This window comes from Crinia signifera, chromosome 4 (genome assembly GCF_055691185.1).
Source record: "Crinia signifera chromosome 4, ASM5569118v1, whole genome shotgun sequence".
Lineage (NCBI taxonomy): Eukaryota > Metazoa > Chordata > Amphibia > Anura > Myobatrachidae > Crinia > Crinia signifera.
In genome coordinates, this window is record NC_139220.1 from 160,748,217 (window position 1) to 160,774,470 (window position 26,254).

The following is a 26,254-nucleotide window of genomic DNA, read 5'->3' on the forward strand; positions in this document are numbered from 1 at the left end:
ATGCTGATTCTTTCCCATATATGCGAAACCGCACGGACAAGTCAACATGTATAAGACATGTAGTAGTATATGTCAGGGCATAATTCATTTTATTTTCACACCTGTATGTGGATGATTAAATATTTTAGCTGGGATAAGAGTTTTGCATATGACTCATCCTAGACAACAAAATCATCCTTCTTTTCTCTATCATCCATAAGGGATACTGGGGATTCACTGCCTGTGCACATAAAACTTCAAACAGGGTGTGCTGGTTTCTCCCCTCTATGCGCCCTCCCACAGCTCTCTTAAGAGAAATGTGCCCTCAGGAGAGGTTGCACACTCTGGAGCTACAGAGAATTTTCTTCATTATTTATTTATTTGGGTATGCTGCTTGGACATGCAGGAGACGTGGGAGCTAAGGGGGGCAGATACCGTCCTCTTCAGGTGCTGCGTGGATCCCCGCTGCCGAACACGTTCCGGAATGGGTTAGTGTACCGCCTGGTATTGCACCACGGCGCACACCCCTAACATGTCTGAAAATGTCTGAGTGGTGAGCAGAAGCTGGGGCGTCCTGTCTCAACAGGAAGCTTCAGCTTTACTGTACCAGGACCAGGGACCCTCATGCGGCGGTGGTGGATGCACTGTCGACGACTTGGTCATACCAGCTGGTATACTTATTCCCTCCAATTCTGTTGCTGTCCCAAAGTACTCTGCAAGATCAGGAAGGAGAGGGTGCAGGCAATTCTAAATGCCCCGCACCGGCCACGAAGGGCATGGTACGCCAATGTTCTCGCGATGTCGGTGTACAAACCTTGGCCTCTTTCCCTAAGAAGGGATCTTCTTCAGCAAGGGCCGCTCGTTTATCCGGACTTACGATGGCTTTGTTTGTCGGCTTGAAGGTTGAGCGGCTGATTTTATCCAGGAAGGGTATTCCAGGAAATGTAATCCCTACCATGATTAAGCCTAGAAAGTCTAGTGACGTCCAGACACTATCATCGGATTTGGAAAAGATATGTGTTGTGCTGTGAAGGGAGACTATGTTCTCCTACAGTTTTCCGACTGGGTCCGGTCCTCTGGTTTCTGCAAGCTGCAGTGGATATGGGGCTGCATTTGGACTCCATCAAGGTGCCTGATATCAACCCTGTCCATCTTCTTTCAGAAGAAGTTGGATGTGATACCAGAGGTTCAGGCATTTTTAGCCTCCTTTTGTACCGCCCATGGCTCCCTGGGACCTGTCGGTGGTATTGACCTTTTTTGCAGTCGTCCTGGTTTGAACCGTTGGACTCCATTGAAGATAAGTTTCTTGGTACTTGTGTATTATCAGGGCGCCTGCGAAATCAGCCGCAAATCGCATGCAAACATCGGATGCGATTTTGCGGACGAGTTTTCGCGTTTTCAGGACGATTTGCATGCTGTTCCATCATTGCACACCTTGCACACCCCCGATTTCCATCGTAGTGCATTGCATGCAGTATAGCGACATGCGATGCATGTGATGCGATTCGATTTTTAATTGTACAAGCACCCTGATGGATGCTTACAATGTTAAATGCACCCCCATTGTCAATGCCACCCCCACTATCAACGCCAACCCGAAGTGTGGTGAGCCCGCGAGGGGCAGCGGTACGCGTCCTCCGACCTTTTCATACCCCCACTATCCACGCCAACGTGGATAGTGGGGGTATGAAAAGGTCGGAGGACACGTACCGTCGCCACGATTCGGGTTGGCTTGATAGTGGGGGTGTCATTGACAATGGGGGTGCATTTAACATTGCGAATCGCATCGCATGCCACTTGCTGGCTTGCAATGCTATGCAATATTTAATTGTACAATCGGGCATTTTCCTGAAAATCGCATCGCATACCATCGCATATTACCTGGGGGTGTGCAAGGATGGAATAGCATGCAAATCGGCCGAAAATCGGACGCAAATCGGCCACTAAATCACATCGCAGATCGAATCGGCCGATAAATCAGATGCGATATCATATACGATTTACATTACATCGGGCGCCCTGATAATACACAAGTACCAGTTCCTTAAGTAGAAAGTGGTCATGCTTGTGGCTTTGGCCTCTGCTAGACTGGTATCTGAATTGGGGGATTTGTCTTGTAAGTCCCCCTATTTGAACTTCTTCGAAGACAGAGAGGAGCACAGAACTCGACCATAGTTTTTGCCGTGAGTGGTTTCAGCGTTTCACCTTAACCAGCCGATTGTGGTTCCAGCTTGGTCTGGTTCCTCGGACATTCCTAAATCTTTAGATGTTTTACGTGCTTTAAAGGTTCATCTTAAAAAGACAGCTGGAACTAGGAAGTCTGATTCCCTTTTTGTGTTATATGACGCTCACAAAAAGGGTTGTCCTGCTTCAAAGCTGTCGCTTTGTTCGCTGGATATGGTTGACTACTCAGCAGGCTTGTTCTTCGAGGGCTTTGTCTGTTCCAAATTCTGTTAAGGCCCACTCAACTAGATATAATGTATTCTTCATTGACCTTTTTATTGATGTACGTATATATGTGTATTCATGACTGCTTTTAGTTTTTTTATATGTTTTCTCCCTGAACACGGGTGGAGGACTGTCCCTGAGACGGCGTTGGGCCCAATAAAGGACATATGTTTTAACTGATTTCAAGTCTGGTGTATGTACATTTGTAGACACTGTTATTAAAACATGATTTTTGTGCAGGGTTATCTATGATTGGGTCTACAGTGGTGTTTTAAGAGACGCTTGTAGAGAATTCATGATCCAGGCAAATGAAGACTTTCTGGGGTATAGAGGTACAGTATGATGCCATTTATTTTGTTTTTAATATACTGCGCTCTGTCAATTATAATACAAGTCCTGTTTCTATCAGATAAACGCTATTGGAATCATGGATATATTTTGACCTCAAAAGAAGTGGAAGATTGTGTGCCAGTTTTTTTGAAGCACTTGGCTAATGAAATATACATATGTGGGAAGACCATAAACCTAATGAAGCTGTGCTGCCCTAGGGTAGGTGCCAAAGCCAAATAGTCCATAGGCTTGGTAGACTGCATTTACACAAGGCCAAATGGACATTAAAGCATTTTGACTATATTATATAATTATGTATTTTCTCTATTTAATTTAATTTTGCAGCATTACATTTGCTGGTCTGATATCCCAGTACCACGAATATCCGTCACATTTTCCTTAGAGGAACTGAAGGAAATGAGAAAAGACTGCGCCATCTATGTAGCTCGAATGGATAGAATTGCACGGTATTGCAGCATCAGCAAAGAGGAGAAGGTACCGCAAGTGCAGTTCTTATGCTTGTTCTGCAGGTGTCTTATCATTTTGTCTGGAATATTTATATGAAGATAGTTTCCTTATTAACTTTCTGTGAATATCGTTGCTAGTACCTCTTTACAGTGAGTAGAAATGGTAAAACAAAGTGTTGCCCCAGTGCATATCATGCAAGGGTCCTGTAAACATCAATATACTACAAACAAGACCATAATGTTGTACTCGGCTTGTTGGGCATAGGTAAGTGGTTCCCAAACTGTGTGGCGTTGCAGTCTGGGGTGCCTTTTTATGACTTGTAGGAGTGCCGTGGGTTGGTGGTCCAGGACCATGTCAAGCTATTTATGTCCAATATAGTTTGGAACCCCTGGATTAGATGCACTGCAAATGTCCACAGTCAGTAGAGTAGTCTAGACACAAATAGGAATTCTGTTGTGGGTAAATTAGTGCAACACCCATTGCGCTTTACGGCAGCGGGATTTCCCTCAAAAGTGCTCAATAGGTAGTGAGCACTGTTAAGCAAAGAGGGTTGTGAATTGGAAAATAATTTTGTGTATTAAAGAATAACTTTTTAGCTTTCATAGAAGGGAAAACCTACATAAGGTTCTGATGAAAATGTATACCTTTTAAAAATAGTAATTCCCTTTAGAAAGCTGTAACAATTTTTTTTCAGTATGAAATACACTTGTAGCCACTCTCCTCATTGCCGTGCCAATCGCCACATGCAAAATACAAGGCAGTTATCGCAAACCCCGTCGCCATGCACATTCGTCTATTTTGCTCCTGACGATGAGCACGGCTACATCTGTATATAGTTTGATTTTACATTTAAAGCCTCTCTAGCTTGGATAATGTAGATATCACTTTTTGTTGTCTTTGTACTGGCTAATTCTGCACACATTGATGTATATCAGATGTTAGTTTAAAAAAACAAAAATGATTGGTTCCTTATCCAGTTTGGTACATGCAGTTGTAAGCTGACAACATACACAGGCATAGTGAAGTAACCTTTCAACTGAATTTACTAAAATGCTCAATAAGGATTTGGGTTCATTTAAAATTGCCTTTTTTTTACATTAAATTATTGTGTTTTGATTGCATTACATAGTGATGTTCTTTCCGATGCCATGCTTTAGATAATATGAAAACTCTCTTGGTAGCTTTGGATGTTTATGTGAATCAAGCAAAAATAATAATTTGCACGGTCATGCTTGTGACTACGATGCACTTTATCCTGTCTGGCAAATTGTAGAAGCAAACACCAGGCAGCAGGACAAGTGTTCAATATGCCAAAACTGTAGTGTCCATATTGTTTTCACTGTACTCTACTATGGCTTTTTTTGTGATATTAAACTAAAGTGATGAACCTGCTTCTTCAAAATGATGCTTTATGCTTTGTTTTTAGGCTTTACAAGCAAAAATTGCTCAACAGGACATTATTATTGAAGCTCGTGAAACAACAGAGAAACTTCTAGAAAGATTTAAAGGTTAGATTAGTTTCTATCAGCACGATCAATCCTCTTGAGTTTTTCATTTTTTCATTTTTCACTGTTCTTTATACAGATCAGCAGCTGGCAGAGAAAATCTCCATGAACACTAAAAAGAGGGAACTGTTTATCAAGCTGAAGGAACAGTATGAGAAAGAACAAGCGGTATTGTGTTTTCCTCACAAACTAATTAGCTGAAAGTATGTGCTATTCTCACATGCTGATTATGCATTCTGTACTGTACAGCAGTAGAGTGGAGCAGTGATATAGTAATTCCAGGAAGCTGCCATGTTCTACTACAGTGGTTCTCAAACTGTGGGTCACAACCTTCTCAGCCTGGGGTCGCGACTCCATGTTGCTGACCATCAGGCTGATGACTTCTCTAATCTCAGTGTGTGATTCAAGCAGTCTGAAAAATCTGTTTAATTGTCTGTTACTTCAGACTCCTCCCATCATTTTGTGCCTCCACAATGCTGCCATGTATGTGCTGTCTACTATCTACATATGTGATGTGATGACCTTCTGCAGTTACTTGCTGGGGTCCTGTCATTATTTTTATTGTCTGATGGGGTCCCAGAGCAAAATAGTTTGAGGATCCCTGTTCTACTAGACATGAGTGTTTCACAATTACATATTTTAAAAAATATATATAGTAGTAATCAAACTTTTCTCATATTTGTGGAACTTGCATGGGAAAGTTAGACCATTGTACAATTTGCTTTGGTATATAACCAACTGTTTTTTGGGGGCTATTCAATTGCTCAAATGCCATCAGCCAGTAGCTGGTGCCCAACAGTGCTATTCAATTGGCATGATTGGCTGCCAGCAAAAAATGACCATTTTATGTGCTCTAACGGGACCATTGTATATCGCAATCACTTAAGACAGTTTGGGAGGTAATAAACAATTGAATAGTGTTCTTTGAATCTAGAACCTTGCATTATGATTTGAAGGCTATAATGTAGCCTACTATTTTTCTCAACTTCTGTTTTTTGGACACAGAGGCGACTCACTGACAAACAGCAGGAAGCCGATGATGATTTTAGTTATGCTCGGGATCTGCGTGACCGTGAGAAACGTTTAAAAGCCTTAGAGGAGGAACTGGAGTACAAAGCAAGGTAAATACTGTCAATTTTTGTGCACTAGGTTATTTTTTTATGTAATGGTTATTAACATTTGTCTTGTATGCATTAGTATTTTAACTTTATGACCATATGGGAACAGATCCAGTGTATATTTTTTTGCAGGTTACGTAATGTATTTGTTTATACTTTTCTACCCAACATCTCTGGGATAATATAAATATTGTTCTATTCATTTCCTAATGTGCGGCTGTCTATGTATTATCTACTCAATGTTCATATGTTAAGTGCATGATATATGCTACTTTAATCCTTATGCTGCTAACTACGGGTAGTCTGTGCACTGTACTTTCCTTGGGTGAATTGTCTTTATGCCAGCCTGCCCCACTTGTTCTTATTTACCTACTTGTTACCACTGGTACTCTATTTGAGCTTCTACCCTGTCCAGTACATTCTCCCAAAAAACATTTAGAACACTTTACGTTGAAATTTTGGAAAAAATTGTAAAGACCACAAACTAACTTACTAAACGAGGGCTGGAAAACCAATTTTGGCTGTATGTATGTATGTACGTACGCACGCACTGCAGAGATTTACCTAGTAATCACAGTAACCAATACATAAAAGTGTGTACGTTGTGATATTTGGCTTGTAGTCAATGTGGCGTATTGGGCCTTATTTATATGTGGTTAGAACGCTATGGAAGTAGCAGTGACAGCGCTGTATGGTAATGCAGCAGGAGGCATCTATTACAAGAAGAAGCCTGCTGTAGTACTAATCTGACCTGCATCCTAGGACACAGCATTAAACCTCTCACTCACCATCATGTAGCTTGTATCATGCAGGCCGCTTGTCGCAAAGGCCAGGAAATCTTTGTCCAACGGAGATCCCTGGCCTCTTCTCTACCCCTAAACGATGGTGTCAGGCCCCCATTTTGGGAAACTGAGGCCATCTCCACTCCTCACAAACTGCAGCAGATTGTCAATCACTGACCGTGTACTGCCATCCTGCCTATAACATTACGGACCCCGTTTGCGCATGTGCAGAATAGTTCCTGCGCAAGCGCAAAGTACTGATAATTGGTACTTTGCAAACTTTGTGGAAGTTGTTATGGGATTTGAATAACCCTCATTGTGTTGCTGTTGTCACTACCACAATCCTGTCATAGTGAAGCCTTGTGCAGGTCTAGCTTGAGCACAGGTTCTCACAGTCGGCCCTCCGGACACCACAAGTGCATGTCTCCTCACAGAATCAAGTGAAATAATTAGCTTCACCTGTGGATCTTTTAAAATGTGTCAATCAGTACCTGGAAAACGTGAACTGTATGGGGTCCTGAGGACCGAGTTTGAGAACCAGTGAGCTAGAGTAACATCATGGGGTTTCATAACACTCTGGCTGGGATCTGTAATTGCCACATCCAGTTAGGATTGTCTCCAGCACTGGAGAATGGATAGTTTTTCTATTGTGGAGGGTGAGAAAGGAGAACAGAATAAACGATACTTGTTTCCTAGCACGGCGCCAGCGATAAAAAATTGTATCCATCGGGACCCCAAAAATCGCGTACATCGCATGCATCCAAATCGACGTGATTTTTACATTGGAATCAATGTCAAATGTTCCCTCAGACCCGATTTTACATTGGCCCCAATGTTAAATGGCCCCCAGACCACAATTTTTATTGTTTCCCAACCCTGATGGGTCAAATGCCCCCCCATTGTTAACGCCACCCCATGATGAACGCCAACCTGAAGCGTGGCGAGCGCAGCGAGCCCGCGAGCGGACGCGCATTACTTCACAGATATTACGCGTCCCCTCGCCACGCTTCGGGCTCGGTGGCTCGCTGCGCTCGCCACACTATATAAAATCAACTCCACGCCGACGTGGATAATGGGGGGTATGAAAAGGTCGGAGGACGCGTACCGCCGCCCCTCGCGGGCTCGCTGCGCTCGCCACGCTTCGGGTTGGCGTTCATCGTGGGGTGGCAATAACAATGGGGGGGCATTTGTCATGTAAAATACCCATAAGGGTGGGTATACAATGAAAAATTGGACCATTTAACATTGTTCCCTATGTAAAATCGCGTCCATCGGTCGCATCGCATGCCTTAACTTAAGGCATGCGATGGACGCGATTTTTTAATTGTCGGGGAAAAGGCTAAAAATAGCCCTAAAATCGCGTCGGTCTCGTCCATCACATACCTTAAGTTAAGGTATGCGATCATCTACGACGGGTGCCGTGCTAGGAAACAAGTACCGAATAAACAATACTTGTAGACTTCTATTTGGACAGCCCAGACCTATAGCATATTATACTTCAATGATAACATCTTACAAAATTGTTGTAATGTCACCTTAGTGGTAAAAGGAGCATGTTATTTGCATTTCTCCTTTGGTTCTCTCTTTACTCATGGCCTTGATTTATCTATATCTTTTTGACTGAAAATGTGATTCACCCTATTCAATGTTCACTGTACGCCGAAAGCGAACAGTGAATGGCGGCCAGATCTCTGTTTTATGCTCACTGCAATTCACTGGTGTATTTCAATGGTGTTTTCACTGGGATTCGCCGAGAGTGTATTCAATACTAGGATGGCGAATTGCTTTCTCCCTGATTTTTGCCATGATTCACCGTTTTGCATTTGACATCTTTTTAAGGTGAACTGGAAAGTGATCTTTTAAAATAAAGTGTTTTCTCTTTTTCTTTTTGGTCTTTTGTGAAGGGGCGTGCTATTTTTATTCATGTGCTTGCTTAATATATATTTAATTTAATTTTTTTTTTTTACACATTCGCCAGCAGAGGGCCGGGAGCCGTTTTATTAGATATTCATATATTCACTTCACTCTGGTCCCGGCTTGTTACGTGCGGAACCAGAGAAGCAGCTCCCTACCCCTGCCCCCCCGTGTCAGCATTCCTGGGGGGCAGCCTCTGCTTCCTGTGCCCCGGGAGCCCTCCCCCACAAATTCTGGGGCAGGCAGGGAGGCTTACGTCTCCCTGCCTGCCTCCATCTCCCGGCTCCCTGCGGCATTGAATAGGGTGACAGGGAGGGCTGGCAGCGAATGCTGCAGCCCTCCTGAACCCTGCGAATTGTCAGCGAATCCTAAACAGGATTCGCTGCACATGGAGAATAAAAACATTGAATACTCCCCTAAGTGGTTCAACATTTTTATTCTTATAAGCCTCTAAATATAATGAAATGTAGAGTGATAAGCTACCAGCCTATCAGCTTCTATTTGTCATTTTTCAAACCCAGTCTGTAACATAAACTTGTCACACATATTGATTTATAATAAAATCAAACAAGAATACCATGAAATATTTTTTATTTAAAATGCAATATGCACAGGCCAGGTTAGCTGCTTAATTCCTTGATATACATGTGTTTTCCCAACAGGCAGGAACTCATAGAGCATTACAGCCAGTTGTCAGAAGAAGCCACTCGGAAAGAGCAGAAAGCTCTCTGGAAACTCGAGCGCCATAAATTAGAAACTGCTCGCTTGAGGTTCTTCTCCGATGATGAAAAGCACATACAGGTTTATTCTTATTTGTACTTTGATTGAATTATAAGATCGTGTACAATGCTTTAGACCAGTGGTTCTCAACCTCTGTCCTCAGGGACCCCCAACGGTGCACGTTTTCCAAGTCACCTTACAGATACACAGGTGCACTAATTACTCACTGACACATTTTAAAAGATCACAGGTGAAGCTAATTATTTTACCTGTGATTCTGTGTGGAGACCTGGAAAACATGCACTTTTGGGGGTACTTGAGGACCAAGGTTGAAATCCACTGCTTTAGACCATTTGTAAACAATGATTGCAGGTGAAAACACAAATGCCAGGAATTTGCATCCAGTGCGGATTTGATGTGGCATTTCTAAGCTTTTGATCTGTAGTTTATGCATTCTAATCCATTGATGCAAGCAGTACAGAGCGTTCCCATTCTTTTGAATAAGGTTTACAGCCCGTGCATGTAGAATCACAATTAGATGTGGGAGTTTAAGCATGTGCATAGATATAGAAACCACATTGAAATAAATGTGAAAGCTAAATTACATAATTAAAACATGGATTACTTTGTTCCTATCCCCCTAATTCCGCAAAAACTCTGACTATTAGACAGCCAGGGATGGTTCTTCTCAAAAGAACCTGAATGGTAGCCTGTAGCCATTGCAAACTAATTCACAATTGCGTACACATTATCGGACTGCACGCATTTAGAGAGAACATGGAAGCTAAGGGTTGGTCTATGACTATACAGACTGGCCACAGCAGTAGCAATTTGTACGCAGTGTATTTGCACGTACGATCATGCTGCCATCTGAAATACATGAAAATGGGCATGGCATGCCAATGTCATTAGTACCTCCAAACAGGCATTTCCTGTCATTCACTCAGCGCCACAGTTCTCAGTGCGAGTAGGATCGCAGCAGCACCCTCACACGCCAGCATTGCAATGACGGCACATGTGCAGATTGCGATAATCACGCCATTGTGTGAATATCGGTCATTACACACAAACATCTCCATGGTATGGGTATTTATACATCCGGAAATCCATCACTAATTTAGAGAGCCGCAATCTCCCCACCATTGCAGAAACCAGAGGGTCCATGTACAGTTTCTGTGCGGCTCCCTCCTCTTTGGCAGCGGCCGCAGGTCTCTGGGAATATGGTGCCAGTGCCTCATTCCTGGGGACATCTCAACTTTGCAAACATGGATCACTGGGAAAATGAATGCAACTCCATTTCTCCTGTGATTTATGTCTGCAATGATGGCTGTAAGTCTAATTAAATGGGTGCAGGGTGTGTGGTGACAGCCTCCCGGACCCAGGCCACACATGTTGCACCCCTTATAGATACACCATTATCATTTAACTGATCACAATGATTTTTACTTGACCTGAGAGTTTCGGAGACTCCCTGCGTTGACCATATGGCAATAGAGACTAACCGAATCTCTGTTAAAGTGGAAGCAACCAATTGATAATGCTGTGGCTCAGCCAACTACATGTACATATTTTTTGCAATCCAATCGAAAATGAATGAACCATTAAAATAAATGGGGGGAACACAAAGATGGCATAACAGCTCTTGTTAGAAACTATGGAGTTTGTACATAATCAGTTTCTATTGAGATCAAATTAGCTAAATTGTATGAATGCACCTCAATGGAGCAAGCAGAGTCCAAACATCTGCCTGCAGAAACCAGCATTATATGTACACAAATGGGTATGCATGTCAGGCCTTGCTTTTAACCACCAATGGGAAAATATTTTTAGTCCAGTTTTGAAAATGATGCTAATTCTTGAAAGTTTTCTTCTAGGAACTAATGAAGCAATGTTCAGTGACTCAGTCCGGAGATGAAATAAATCTTCTACCACACTCAGAAATACCTGATGCAGGGCCTAGTTCAAGTAAACTATTGGAGGATCAAACCGATCAGGTTCATTTCTTTCTTTACCTTTCCATAAGTGTATTTAAAAATGCTCAGAGAACCTTTTTAATGTCAAATGCAGCAACTTTTTGCTATTACTTGCGCCTTAATTTTGATACCAGTTTTAAAATAGTAGTACTGCGGAAATCATTAGAAAAATGGGGTGGTGGCATGCGGATTAGGAACATCACTAGGAAAAAAGCCACGGCAATATTTTCTTGGAGACCAGTAGACCCTGGGACAGCTCTAGGGTACCCTAGGATCACCTAATACTATCCTGTGGGGTTTTTTTGTCAATATTTTAGGAAGCAAGGCAAATTAGAAGTTAAACCGCTCCCAGAAATATGTAGTGGGATCATTTCCGTGTTTTTTCCCTCTGTAGACATCTGCTGCTGAACCCATTTCCTCGGTTGAAAATAATAATGAAGAGGAAAATAAAAGTGAAAGTTTTCATTCTGCGCTTACAGCTGTGACTTCATCATCAAAAGATGAACCAATTTCCCTGAGTCCAGCAGATGGGGAACACACAGATATTACAGATCCGAGCTTGGGCACTCCAGACGTGAATTTTTCAGATTTTCTTCCTCCGCCACCCAATGAGGAACCAAATACGGAAGTGACTGGAGACCAGTCTCATGTTGATGATGCTTTAAAAGATATTGGTTCAGATCTTGCTAAAGTCACAGAGAATAAAGAGTTAAATGATACATCATGTGCTAGACCTCCTAATGACTATGACTTTAACACAGTCTTGAAGCCAATGACATTTACACAGGTCTCTCAAGGGCACATTGACATTGGGGGATATGTGTCTAATGAACAACCTAGAAGACCGTATTGGAATAATTATGGACATTCATCAGATGCCAATATTAAAGTAGGAGAATATGTTCCTGATATCACAGTGTCCCAGCCACAACCTAGCCAGCATGGCCACTGCACTGATTCCCATATAAATATTGGGGACTACGTGTCTGACGTTGAACCGGTCTATCCTCGTGAGAATGTGCATGGCCATATCTCTGAAGGCCACATAAAAATTGGGGAGTACACTTCTGATATAGATCCTTCAGCACCCAGTCAGAATATTCATGGACATTCATCAGATGCCAATATTAAAGTAGGAGAATATGTTCCTGATATCACCGTGTCCCAGCCACAACCTAGCCAGCATGGCCACTGCACTGATTCCCATATAAATATTGGGGACTACGTGTCTGATGTTGAACCTGTCTATCCTCGTGAGAATGTGCATGGCCATATCTCTGAAGGCCACATAAAAATTGGGGAGTACACTTCTGATATAGATCCATCAGCACCCAGTCAGAATATTCATGGGCATGTATCTCAGGGAAATATAAAGATTGGTGAAAATGTATCCGATGTAAAACCGACAAGACCACGTTGGAATATCCATGGACATGCATCCCATGCCAATATCAAAGTAGGAGAGAATGTTTCTGAAGTTGTGTCTTCGCGCCCTAGGTGGAACATCCACGGGCATGCTTCACAGTCCCATATAAAGATTGGAGAGCTTGTTTCTGACATAGAGCTACCAAAACCACACTGTAGCACGTATGGCCATGCCTCAGACTCCAGTATTCAAATTGGAGACTGGTCTCCAAGTGTGGACAGCAGCGTGACAATAAATGCTAAATCAGACTTTGCCAATCCATCTGATTCCACAGTTCAGAATTTGTTGTATGGGGAAAGAACGGGAGCCTACACAGCTATTAAAAGCTCTGAAAAGAAAGACCTCCAGTCAGAACACGCTTGTTCCCCTGATACTGGAACAGCATTGTCAGCAAGTAGCATTAAAGAAAATGACATTGGCCAGAACCTTGAAAATGGTATGTACTAAGTCATAACATGTTTCTCTAGCTATTATCTGTAAACAGGCTTATCCTGTACATTGTTTCTTATAGCTTAGTGATTGTTCTGCATAACTGCACTGAAATATTCAGCGCAACAACAAGAATTGGATTAAGGATGTTACATGTCTATCATATTACCTTTGCCAAGGCCTCTTGCTTTATTATGCACTGCAGGTGGTCCAGCCATACGTACGTGCAGGTATATTACATACTGTAGCTCTATTGTCATGGGATGGGGTTTTATGCTGGTCCATTGAGCATGGTCCATGTAGCAACAATATTTTTGTACTCTAAATCAGAATGACATACTGTTTAACGATCATTATACCATTTTAAGGATTTAATGCTACAATAAATTAATTCCTGTTTTCCTGGGTTGGTTTTGTGCACAGTTTAACAGAGCTAACACAGACATAAGGGCTACTATTGGTGAAGATCAGTGGTTCCCAACCTTTTTTCTCTCCTGTACCCCTTGATTAGGCTTTCCGGTACTTGTGAGTTATCTGGGCTGCCGATTTTTTGATTGTATGCCTTAAGTTAAGGCATACAATCAGATGCGATGCGATATCGCATCGCATCGCATGCGATCATCGGATGCGATGACCCGATTTTTCCATAGGAATCAATGTTAAAATGGACTGAGTCCATTTTAACATGGAATTCAATGGGAAAAAGGGGTCCTTTTCATACCCCTACTATCCAAGTGGGCATGGAGTTGGATATAAACCTGTGGCGAGCGTAGCGAGCCACCGAGCCCGAAGCGCGGCGAGCGAACGGTATTCTGTGTCCCCTCGCGGGGCTCGCTACGCTCGCCACGCTTCGGGCTCGGTGGCTCGCTACGCTCGCCACAGGTTTATATCCAACTCCATGCCCACTTGGATAGTAGGGGTATGAAAAGGACCCCTTTTTCCCATTGAATTCCATGTTAAAATGGACTCAGTCCATTTTAACATTCATTCCTATGGAAAAATCGGGTCATCGCATCGCATCGCATCCGATGGTCGCATGCGATGCGATGCGATGTGCCCGATCCGACCCGATTTAGAAATCGGCAGCCCGGATAACTCACAAGTACCGGCTTTCCTTTATGAGTACCCCCTCCTCTCAATTTGAAATATCCACAGTACTTATGAGTGGAGTGGAAGTGAGCATTACGCATGTCCTTACAGTAAGGAGTAGCGAAGGAGTAGGGTCCAGTCAGGAATCGGGTCCTTCTGAGTCTGGCCGCTGGCTGTGGTTCGTTTCTACAGCAATCGGAGACTTCTTCCGCTATCAGGAGACAACTTCTTCCGCTATTACAAATATTATTTTTATATCCCCCCCCCCCATCCCCACCGGTCGGCATCGTATCCCCAGGGGTACAAGTACCCCAGATTGGGAACCACTGGGGTAGAGCATAGCTTGTCTGAAAGTACAAATGGAACTCATGCAGCTGTAGTACACTATGCTTCATAGTAGTAGTGTAGGAACAAGAGTGTATAGATTCAGGATTTCAATTTTGCTATTAGATGTTCTGTTTTCTATTCCAGTAGTTGAAAATAGAGCAGAAGATCACACATCGGGATCCCTTAGTGATGTACAGGTAAGCAGCTTCAGAGAGCTCTATAATGTTGTTTTTTATTTTTTTAAATCAAGACACCACTCGTATTCATAGATTTGTTTGAATTGATAAAAGTTTAAAGTTATATATAGTTTTGCTCATTATCTGCTTATTAAACAATCGTGTACATAAAGAAAAATATGATTTGAGTAGATGGTTTTCCTTTTTTTTTTTTTTTTTTTAACATTCAACTGTAGGACACTGGAATAGGGGTATAGTATGTGAAGCAGGTATCCTTCCCCTTCCTTCTATATCTTGATAATGCTCTGGAATTTTAGTTTAGTTTCATTGCAGGATCAAGCAATGTTTTTATGGACGACTCTTTTCATTTACCTCAGTGGCAGAGAAGACTATTTAGAAGCAGAGGTTTTGGCCAGTATTCAACTGCACAACAAACGCACGCCAGAGAATCCTGTTTTGGAGTCGCCGTGCACTCACCGTGATTCACCCTTCTCCACTGTCCGCCACCAGCCCTCCCTCTCCCCTTATTCAACTTGTCAGGGGCTCCCTGACGGCAAAACTTGTATATTCCGGCACACAGCAGCAAGGGGGATGGCTGAAGGCTTAGGGACGGCGGCAGGCAGGATGGCGGTGGCAGGGAGGGAGAGTGGCCGGTACAGGATCCAGCAGCAGCGGCTGAGCTTCCTGCAGACCTCCGGCTCCTGCTCTCGGCAGCCCCAGCGCTGATGTCAGCGCTGTAGATGTCAGTGCTAGGGCTGCAGAGACCTAGGAGCCGGAGGTCAGGTTAACCCCGCCGCCAGTATCTTTGCCCACCCGTGAGCTGACATCCCCCGCACCCCCCATCTTGTTAGAAGCTTTGCCCACTCACCCTCCTCTTTCAGGAATCCTCAGACCCCCGTTGCAGTCAGGAGAACTTCAGTATCCTAATGGAGCGTGTTCCCCCGCTGCGCTGGTCAGGGCCGACAGCAGGCTCAGCAAGGTGCAAAAAAAATGACAACAAAAAATAAAAATATATTAATGTGATGTTCGAAAAGAAAAAAATTAACAAGATCCATCAAATAAAATATAAACTGACCTGTAGATAACTAAAAAATGAAAAAATAATATTTTATAAGTACAAATATCAGTTCACCTAAAAAAGATGCCGAAAGCAGAACGGAGAACTTCACCCAAAAAAAACAGCGAACACAGTTCTCCATTTTGGCATTGAATAAACTATGTTGAACTTTGGACAAAACCCCATGCATCTCTACATTTTCCTGGCTTATGCACCCTGTATCTGTAATATTATTATCCTCCCTTATTTTCTATTTCCAGGAAAAGGATTATGTCCAAAGCACAGCCTAGAACCTTGATGGCTAACCTTGACACTCCAGATGTTTTTAAACTACACATCCCACCATGCTCTGCTTCAGTTTTACTATTTTGGCCATGCTAAATCTGATGCAGAGCATGCTGGGATGTGTACTTCAAAAACAGCTGTAATGTCAAGGTTTGCCATCAAGGGCCTAGAATAATAAAGGTGGCAAATTTTATGCCCTTTGGAGTCTTAAAACAACCCTCTCCAGCAGGTTGTCTGCTCCTGACATCTTGGTCTCCGTGTAGAAGTTGCAGCTTCTTGTGCAAGCACAGAAATCATTTGATCCTGAATTGTTCCTAGTAGAGCAAAGTTAGGTGTTGGTAGGCTCTGAGCCAGTGTTTTCCTATGTTCTCCAGCTCTGTACTCAGAAAGAGGATGCAGAGTCTAAGAAATCTCAAAAGTCCATTCCATACTCTCAAGGATACCTAGATTTTGCTCCTTTCTTTCTGCCAGGAAAGTTAGGTGTCGGTCTTCAAGGGGAATTGTCCAGTAAACAGCCATCATAAGGGCATTAGCCATGTATTCTTGTATTGGGGTCTGTCTGCTGATCTTTTGGAGCCACTTGTTCTGTTGCTCTATAGAAGCTTTGGTCCTAGGAAAACATGATAGATCGTATGCTTTCTCTTAATAAAGGTTTTCATAAAGACACAACAAACTGCAGTACATTTCTTTCTCTCCTATGGAGGCATGGGTTATTCCTTATAAGAACTGAAGAACATTTTTACTCAAATCTCTCTCTTGTCCAGAAACTGCATTCTTTCTGGTCAGCCTTTTGTGAACCTTAAGTCCTTACACATGTTCAAAATGGATTTCTCCTGGACAGTCTTTATAGCATTGATGACCTTGTTCATGGACATCCAAGAAGCCCACTTGCATGTTATCAGTCTGGGAGAGATATTGATGCTTCTTCAGTTTTCAGTTGTATGCTCCTGCTCTCTCCTTTGGACTTCTATGCTCTCATGGAACTATTACGGTATAGAGGGGTAGTAGCCGGAGTTTCACAGATAATTTCAAAATTCTAGATCCCATCCTTCAAGCTCTATACTACATGGTATTATTCTAGCATTCTCCAATGAACTAGGTGAAAAGAATTTAACGCTAATTGAAAAATCTAATGTAGGCTCATAACATTTTTCCAATGCTCTTTATCAACTCTCTCTCTCTCTCTCTGAATGTTTTATATGTGTTTTCTATATTAAAAAAAAAAAATGTGTGTGTGTTAAGCACTACCTAACGAGAGTGATTTGCACTCTAGCTAATGAAAGTTCTTTGTCAGCAGATTGCACATACTGTGTGTGAAAATGTGGATTGTATGTCTGATAAGCAACTTCTTGCGGCCACAGAAGACGCAATGAATGACCTCTCCTTGCAAAAACAGCAAGATTACCTACAGGCACTAGCAGACAAGTATTGCCTTGAAAAATATCAAGACAGCTATGAGATGATGTGTGAGTATCTTCAGCAGTGGGAATTCATTGTTAGTGTGTGTGAAATGATTACAAGTAACTTTTTAATTTAGTATTCAGAATTTAATCCTAACTTGCTCTGGGCTGTAACCATAATGTTATAAGATCTGTAAACACAAGCAGTAATCCCCAATTTATTTTGTGTCATGCAGCAGAGCCCCCAGTTCTCCACATGCTTAGCCATGTGGTACCGAAAGAGTTCTCGCTTCCACTGGACCCTGACATCGAATCAGCCACAGACGAAACTGCAGTGCAGCTCATTGAACTTCTCTCTCTACCAGTTCTTCTGAAATATTCTGTCACCGCGCCCATTGTAGCCCAGTAAGTGTTGAATGCACCTTTCACATTCCGAATCCACATTCCAAGCACAGAGCGCAATGTCTTGTGCTGCAAAATCAGACTGTACACAGTAGCAGCTATGCAGGGTAAAGCCAGGACCAACAGGCTCACTGGTAGCGCATACCCTTACATAGCTTGCTCACTTGCCCACCATGCTTTGGAACAGGTGTTTTGCACTCAGCACACTTTGCCGCTCCCAATCAGAGTCCACTTGGATAGTAAAACATGAAATAGTCCAAAAAATGGAAACCATTTTAAAAATTCACATTGACCATTTCTGTCAACCTTTTGCTTGTGTAGACCTTTTCCATGTCAACCTATTGACTGTTTTACCTAGTCATTGTCTGTGAGGAATCTGAATTACAGTACAATAGCTTGCTGGAGTTGCAGGGGGGTGGAGCTTAGAATGTAAAGCTTTAAGGTGCCCATACACGTACCAATTACCCGGTACTTTTTGTGCTAAAATAGCATCGTTGTGCATGCACAATAATGCTATTTTAGCACAAAAAGTACCGGGTAATTGGTACGTGTATGGGCACCTTTAGTTTGTGCCAGCTCCAGCATTTCAGCCCTGCTGAGAGAAAAACATAACATTACATCAACTGGGCAATTACTATCTCCTAAATGTTTTATTCAGTAATGGGTTGTATCTGCACCATCACTTCTGTTATATATATTTTAGATTTGTTTTGTCATTTCATGCTTGTTAGTAGATATATTTGATAATCCTGGATATAGAATTTATGCTAAATCTTCCATTTTGTAGTGTCTCTCTTGTGAACAAAGCTGTAGTGGATTACTATTTTGTGGATCTGAACATGGAGAAACATTTTGACGCAATAAGACATTTCCTTCTGATGGAAGATGGGGAGTTTGCACAATCACTTAGTGACCTCATCTTTGAGAAGGTAGTTCTTCTTTCCCTTCAGGTTTTCAATCTTCCGGCTAGATTATAGAAGGTCTGCTTTTGTTATTTTTGATAGCTAAATTCTCCTATATATCTTTTTATGTGGGATACACCTAATATATCAGAAGAAGCTACGTCTTTGGAACCTCTAGACATGATATAATAAGAATGGAAACTGTGACATCTTTTATAAACAATAATTATCTCTTCCCCTTTAGACAAGTGTACATTGGTTTCTGTGTGTTTTATTGATCGAGGTTAACACCAGGAGGTGATTGATGTAGGCCTTTGTATAAGAGCGTACATTATTGCTACACTTGAAATGTAATTTTGCAGTCGTACTTGGATCCCAGCTGTGTGCCGCTGCATTGGTTATCTCTTATAACCGTTTCTATTTACTTTAAATGAGTACACACAGAAGAATAGAGACCTATAGTTATGACTCCCCTTGAACAGCTGCATCTTTCGAGCACTGTCCTGACAGGTCACAAATGGGGGCAGATGTATTAAGCCTGGCAAAGAGAGAAAGTAGAAGGAAATAACACACCAGCCAATCAGCTGTGTTGGAAATATGACAGTTACAGATCGAACCGCTCTCATTAGAGCAGCTCCTGACGAAAAAATCGACATGTGCCGTCCCCCGCCAGACTAGGGAGGGTGCGCATGAGATGCTTCATGTGCCTCATTCTGTTGGAAGCCCTGCAGTCAGCTGCCCATCTCCCCCTGCTCGCTGCCGCTCCCTGCCTGTCTCCCTGAAGTTGAGACAGGAAGGGATACACTCTATCCCCGCTGCCAAGTGAGTGGGATGCGCGAGCGAATAAGCCGCACTCTTGTCCCCGTCTGCCGTCCACACCCCGCCCGCACTATGTATATGTTGCGCTGGCTCCATCTGTAGGAGTTTATTTGGCTGGTGCGTTATCTCCCTCCACTTTATCTCTTTGCCAGGCTCAATACATCTGCCCCATGGATGGAAGGTTACGTTGTAGTAAGGGCATGTAAAAATGGAAGTGGTTGAGGATTAAATACAACTATATTACGCAGGTTTGTGCGTGTATAGAAGTGTATGTATGTGTGTGTATATATAATTTTTCTCAGTTACCCTTCTTTTTTGTTTGGATTTTACAGCTTGTGTCAGGGCAGCCACCCAGTGAGTTATTCACTCCGCTGGTTCTGAATACCATACTGAACAAAGCGCTACAGTACAGTCTACACGGCGACTCTCATCTTGCCTCCAATCTTTCTTTTGCACTTAAATATATTCCAGAAATGTTCCCACCTACAGCCCCCGATACACTAAGTTGCTTGGAGTTAAAATACAAGGTAATATGACCTTACTGAAGGTAATTAACAAGTACTGTTGTAATTTGCCCTGTATGTCACTGTGCCAATACCAACTCTAGCCTCCAGTGGTAATTCACTTTAGCAATAATAGATCTCTTGCTGCGGTAATATAAAACTAGCTATCATGCACACACTTTTATTTTTTACTGTCAAAAATGTTTTTGTTTGTTTTTTGCCTATAAGCTCCTATTTGATATTAGACATGGTTCTGTGAGTCCTTCTGCATAGTTATCATAAACACACACATAATAATGGCACACAGACCCTTTTTTTCTTTACTCCTTTCTTTATTCCCTGTGCAGTTGTGTGCCACTGCATGTAAATCCCATTTCTTCAAATTCAATTAAACCCTTGATTTTTCTGATATATAATTGCTAACCAGCATTCTGTATTTTGGCCCCTAATGTATTAACTTATGTCTTTGGTTTACTGCAGGTTGATTGGCCATTGAACATCGTCATAACGGATACTTGCATAAATAAATACAACAAGATTTTTTCCTTCCTGCTGCAACTGAAGCACATGGTTTGGACACTAAGAGACGTCTGGTTTCATTTAAAACGGACAGGTAAAGCTGCGCATACAATGAAACATGATTTGTTGATAACACTGGATCCACAGGGGTATAGGGTGAGCTGAGAAGTCTGGGCGTCAAATAGTGATAGCTTCACTCCTATGCCCCAGTTCTCCCTGCAGGAGCTGATTTTTCTTTGGTGCGCCTGGACCTGGGCATGTTTTTTTTCTGGATGCTTTCAGGGCAGCTATTTTTATTGCTTCAGTTTAATTATTTTTTATATACTACTGTATTGGGGGCCAGCAGTGCAGCTTATACATAGAAGCCCTGTTCTGGTGGCCGGTGTACTAGTAACTGGGTTAGTGACCAGAAGAAAGGGTTTGATTCGGTACAGGACCTATTCAGTAGAATCACAAATGTAGTAGTGTGTCAAATATAAAAACCAACATAGATTAATGAAACCTTCCACTGGGTAATAACATATGTTGGTGGTGCTTCCAAGAGGGCAATGTTATCCATCTAGAAAGCGAAAGAAGAACTCTTGTGTTTGGGGCACTTTTACATATAGTGAACAATAATAAAATATCATTATTATTGGTGTCCATTAAAACAAAAACATCTTATTGGGCCAGTCAGGATTGGTACATTAATGTATAAATATTAATATACACACACACACACACACACACACACACACACACACACACACGGACTCAACACTCTCCATAATGAACTAACTCACCTTAGTATACAATTAATCAAATAAATAATGGGGTTTTAGTTCATATAGTATATATGTAACAGTTTCAGTGGTTAGTTACCATAGCTGTTGCCTCTATTATTAATGCAGATCATTTTATTATAGAAAGGGGAATAAAATAAACATTCAGATGATTTAATATCACAATCCAGTGACATTTTGTGTAGGCATTTATAGTAAATCTGTGTTGTAAAGTTTTAAATAAGTATCTCCCTAGATACAGCAATCCTGGTAAAACCATCAATGCTCCTGTTGTATATTGCCACACATGTGTGGAGGTGTCCTGCATGTATTCCTCAGTGGAGTGGGACCAAGAGAGAGTAAAGTATGTTAGACATTGTAACCATTCCACTCAGTTTAGTCTTCCCACCTGTGTGCTCTATAGCAGTGAACAGATGTATGAATGAGTTTATTTCTGGGAAATAGATAAAACAATTGAATCTGCTTTGATGAGAGTATAACTAGCGCAGAGGAGACTGGGAAACTTCACAATTCTAGTTCAAGGAAAATAAATGTCCTAACAGTGTCTAAATTGGTAGACAATAAAAGTCGGAGAAGGGTAAATATGAGAAAATGTGCCTCATTAAATAATGAATTCCAAAATTCTGATGCACTAGTAAACATATAAGTGCTTAGGATGGTGATCCTAATTATCACAAAGGTTGGGTGTCTCACTGTCAGGGTGTACTGAGATAAGTATGTGTATAGGTCACACAGATACACAATGAGTGTGGCCATTGGGTTAGGTAGCACCACACACACATAAAATAGACTAATCTAACTGCAGTACCATACCTGGTATTTCCAGGTGGTCTCCCATCCAAGTACTGATCAGGCCCAGCACAGCATAGCTTCCAAGATCAGCCGAGATTGGGCATAAGCAATGTGGTATGGCTGTAGGTATACTGTCCTTCTTGGTGAGAGTGAAAAAATAGAAATATAAAAATGTACACAATGTTTTATCCTGAACAGGTGCAACCCAAAAACATGTCACAATTGGTGTATCACAAGTAGCGATGCAAACAACGTATATCACCTCATAATGCATATCTGAATTAATCTATAAAAGTCCTAAATTAAGACTCTGCAAAAATCATTTTGTCATGGAGGTGTATTTCTCTCCTCTCCCTCATTTTATCTGCTTTATGGCAGGCATCCTGTTACATACCCTGCTCTTCTGAACCATGATAGGACAATGGGATTTTGGTTTGTTTTAAAGAGGTTATCCCCATTGCTTATACACTCTTAGCAGTTCCTGTAGTATTGCCTAGGATAGAGGAAAGAGCCATCATGGCAGTCAGCAGCACCTTATCCTACATGTTACATCATCCAGGGCAGGCCTGACCAACTTGTGGCACTACAAGTCCTAGCGTAAGATCCCACAGATGAGTTTGTAAAGCATGCTGGGATTTGTAGTTTTACAACAGCTGGAGAGCCACAAGTCAGCCAGGCCTGATCTAGGATATAGATGTGTCATGCACATGGATTATTCTATTTCTATTAATTCTACATTTATTGAACATAAAATAATAAAAGCTTGAAGTTAGAAATTATAATTCGGCATTGTGAGACTAACTAGAACAGTAAGGAAGGTTGTTATGTATGCATAATTGTGTATGCTTTGTTCTCTCTACAGCTTTAGTGAATCAGGCATCTAGCTCAGTACAGTATCGGCAGCTCCAGCTTTACCGCCATGAAATGCAGCACTTTGTAAAAGTTATTCAGGGTTATATTGCTAACCAGATTCTTCATGTTACTTGGAGCGAATTCAGAAACAAACTTCGTACAGTCAGCAACCTTGAGGAGATTCGTAAAACGCACACAGAATACCTCAATAAGGCGCTCTTTAGGTAATGAGCCGAAACAATTCAGATCTAAAACAAAATGTGTTGTGATATTTTTCTTATGTACTTTATTTTATGTGCCAGCATGTATCACGTGCCTTTGAAAACCTAGTACACTACACCGCACATACAATTAGTGTGATTTGGGCACTTTACATCAAATTTCAACAGATTGGTCTGATAAATCGGATGAAAAGTGTGAAATCGCATGTGTCTAGCCTACAATTCCGATCTGATGTGCAGTCCCGTGCGCATCAGAGCCAGAGATTGCAAGGGTGGTCTGATCCCGCAGTCCTTGCTGGGATTGAATGTATTGTATGCAAAAGGACCGTACATGATATATCGCATGCAATCCTGCTGCCCAGGAGCCCAGTGGCTTCCCGGCAAGCAGTTGGTAGGGTATTGCGTGTGAGGGAGGCATGCTATACCTCGCATGAGTGTATGGGCTCCACTGACAGGTAAAGTACTATTTTGGTGCATGCAAACAAGCATTCGGGTATGGATCATTGGACAGACCAGCATTAGGTCGACCACTGAAGTTCGACATGGGGTGATTAGGTCCCCACAAGCGTTAGGTCGACATAGGGAATTTTGACAGTAAAAATATTGACATGGGGTTTTTCTCTAGTTTTGACTCAAATGTCGACACAGTAACATAGCACCACTGCACTCGCCCTAGTTTCGGCATGGTGCGCCTCTACGCTCAGCACACTATTTTATTCTCTCTCCACACCATAGTGGATGGTAGGGTATGAAATACCGCCCGTCGGCTTGTAAAAAACCATAACGACCTTTTGACTGTCTATCTAATGCTTATGTCAACCTAACCCCATGTTCGCCTTCAGTGGTCGACCTAATTACTGTCAATCTAATGCTTTTTAACCTAGTGACCGTATACCAGTGGCGTAACTATAGTGCCGCAGCCCCCGCAACGGCAGGGAGGTGCCGGGGAGTCTGCGGGCGCTATTGTTACTCCCCCAGCTCCCCCCTCTTGTGGATGCAGCAGGGAGCTGAAAGGAGGGTTCGTGCAGCGCAGGGGTTCCTGCGGTCATAGAGGTCCCTGCGGCGTGGAGTATTAAGTTGAATATTAAGTTGGCGGGGTCCCTGCAGTGACCTGGAAATAACTAGCGCTATCAGGCGGGTGGTGGTGCGGGAAGCGCTTCTGATTTTGAAAGCTCTGGCCGCACGCTGATTGGCTGAATCTCAGCCAATCAGCGTGCAGCCAGTGTTTTCAAACCCAGCAGTGACTCCCGCACCGCCGGATAGCGCTAATTATTTCCAGGTCACTGCAGGGACCCCGCCAACTTAATATTCAGCGCCGCAGGTACCCCCACATCGCATGGACACTCCTGCCAGCTCCCCGGGGGGGTCTTGTCTCTTAACTGGGGTGGGAGGGGGGTGGTCTTGTTTCTTAACTGGGGTGGGAGGGTGCACCGAAATTTTCCCGGCAGGAAAAATTTGTTTTTATGTTGAACGCCACACATCTAAAAGAAAACTTGAAAAAGGGATATATCTTGATGTGATTGCAAAACTGGTCTACATAGCCACTTGTGGCAACACAGTGGATGCTGGACACAGCTTGGATGTAGAGTGCAGTATTTTTGTGCAGCTTCTGCTGGCTGATGCATTTACCTCCTATTGTGGTATATTCAATTCAGGATTCTGGCTGTCCAAACATTCCTGGGCCATTTCCATCCGATCCGACAGTTACACGACAGTCAGAATTCAATGTTTGCACTGTAGAGTGCTGGAAAGTCCGTGAATCTGCATAAACGGCCAACCTGCACCCGTGTACGACACAACAGATGTGATAAAAAAAAAAAAATCAGGTTTGACAGCCTTCAATGCATTGAATAGGCGAGTGACCCTATTTCCGCCAGCAGAAATAGCGGCACAGATTGAATACAATTTAAAAATCATTTTATTATCAGTTGTTTATTTTGAGGATTTATTTGTTTTTCTTCAAATTATGACTTGTTCTGATTTGCTATTTATGTATTTCAGGGGTCTTCTGACAGAGAAAGCTGCCCCATTAATGAACGTCATTCACAGCATCTTCAGTCTTATTCTGAAATTCCGGATTCAGCTTATATCCCAGCCATGGATTTGTGACACAGGAAAGCAAGTGGCTAGCCATCCCAACTACGGACTAATGCAGCAGTCCTATGATACATTCAAGTATTATTCAGACTTTCTTTTTGAAGGTAAGACTTACATTTTCTTCTATCCTATGGAACAGAGCATCAATGTTTGTACTGACTCGTACTTTATGGAGTTGAATTTCACATAACTATATATGCTTGGAATTACTGTAACCTTGCAAAATGAAACATTGATTGTTTTCTTTGTATTTTTAGTGGTGACCAAGCTTGTAAATCGCGGCTATCAACCACATCTGGAAGATTTCTTATTGCGCATTAACTTTAATAGGTACTATAAAGAAACCTAAACAATCTGTAAACACGTCTGTAATATGTGCATTATAATTGTATATAAAATTAAAATTATTGTTTTGATAAAAACCCAAGTCTCTTGTATTTTGCCAGATTTGCTCTATTATATGAATGTATACACCCTCCACTGTGTCTCAAGTGATGTCAGGGCCCATAAACAGAACTCACAGAATCTACTCTCACCATATATATTTTAAAACACTCCAAATGGTTTCCTTTTCTATACTTTTCCTTTTATATATAAAATGGATGCTGTACAATTTTTGCAACATTTAAGGCCTGGTACACACCAGAACGATCCTGATTGTTAGTAGATCGTTAGCAGATTGTGTGATGCTCGCACGATCTGTTGGAGCACACAATCTGCTAACGATCTGCATCCAATCTGATCCCAATCCGATCTGAGTCTGTATCCAGTTGAATGGATCTTTTACAGATCCTCACTGCAACAGGTAGGATCTGTAAAATGACCAAACGACAGCGGGGACGCGCATCGGATTGGAATCGGATCGGAATTGGACCTAAACATGCCCAATCTACATACAATCTGCATCCAATCGGTCGGAATTGGATCCAGATTGATGGA

At 42.3% G+C, this 26,254-nt stretch overlaps 1 protein-coding gene across 5 annotated transcripts in view; it reads left to right on the forward strand.

Annotated features, from left to right (window-relative positions):
• The window catches only part of TUBGCP6 (tubulin gamma complex component 6), a 56,861-nt gene extending 31,124 nt beyond the window's left edge, over positions 1–25,737 (forward strand). For 4 of the 5 annotated variants that reach the window (XM_083182875.1, XM_083182872.1, XM_083182874.1 and 1 more), the window contains exons 9-26: positions 2,668–2,759; positions 2,837–2,976; positions 3,103–3,252; positions 4,652–4,733; positions 4,810–4,898; positions 5,736–5,851; positions 9,207–9,345; positions 11,139–11,258; positions 11,632–13,099; positions 14,653–14,705; positions 17,321–17,492; positions 17,663–17,831; positions 18,616–18,757; positions 19,882–20,076; positions 20,533–20,665; positions 23,008–23,221; positions 25,220–25,419; positions 25,573–25,737. In XM_083182875.1, coding sequence (XP_083039001.1) covers positions 2,668–2,759; positions 2,837–2,976; positions 3,103–3,252; positions 4,652–4,733; positions 4,810–4,898; positions 5,736–5,851; positions 9,207–9,345; positions 11,139–11,258; positions 11,632–13,099; positions 14,653–14,705; positions 17,321–17,492; positions 17,663–17,831; positions 18,616–18,757; positions 19,882–20,076; positions 20,533–20,665; positions 23,008–23,221; positions 25,220–25,419; positions 25,573–25,664 — 3,766 coding nt within the window. In that variant the 3' untranslated portion in view covers positions 25,665–25,737. The remainder of the gene's footprint in view (positions 1–2,667; positions 2,760–2,836; positions 2,977–3,102; positions 3,253–4,651; positions 4,734–4,809; positions 4,899–5,735; positions 5,852–9,206; positions 9,346–11,138; positions 11,259–11,631; positions 13,100–14,652; positions 14,706–17,320; positions 17,493–17,662; positions 17,832–18,615; positions 18,758–19,881; positions 20,077–20,532; positions 20,666–23,007; positions 23,222–25,219; positions 25,420–25,572) is intronic. The other variant, XM_083182877.1, reaches the window with a different exon arrangement.
• The last annotated feature ends 517 nt before the right edge of the window (positions 25,738–26,254 follow it).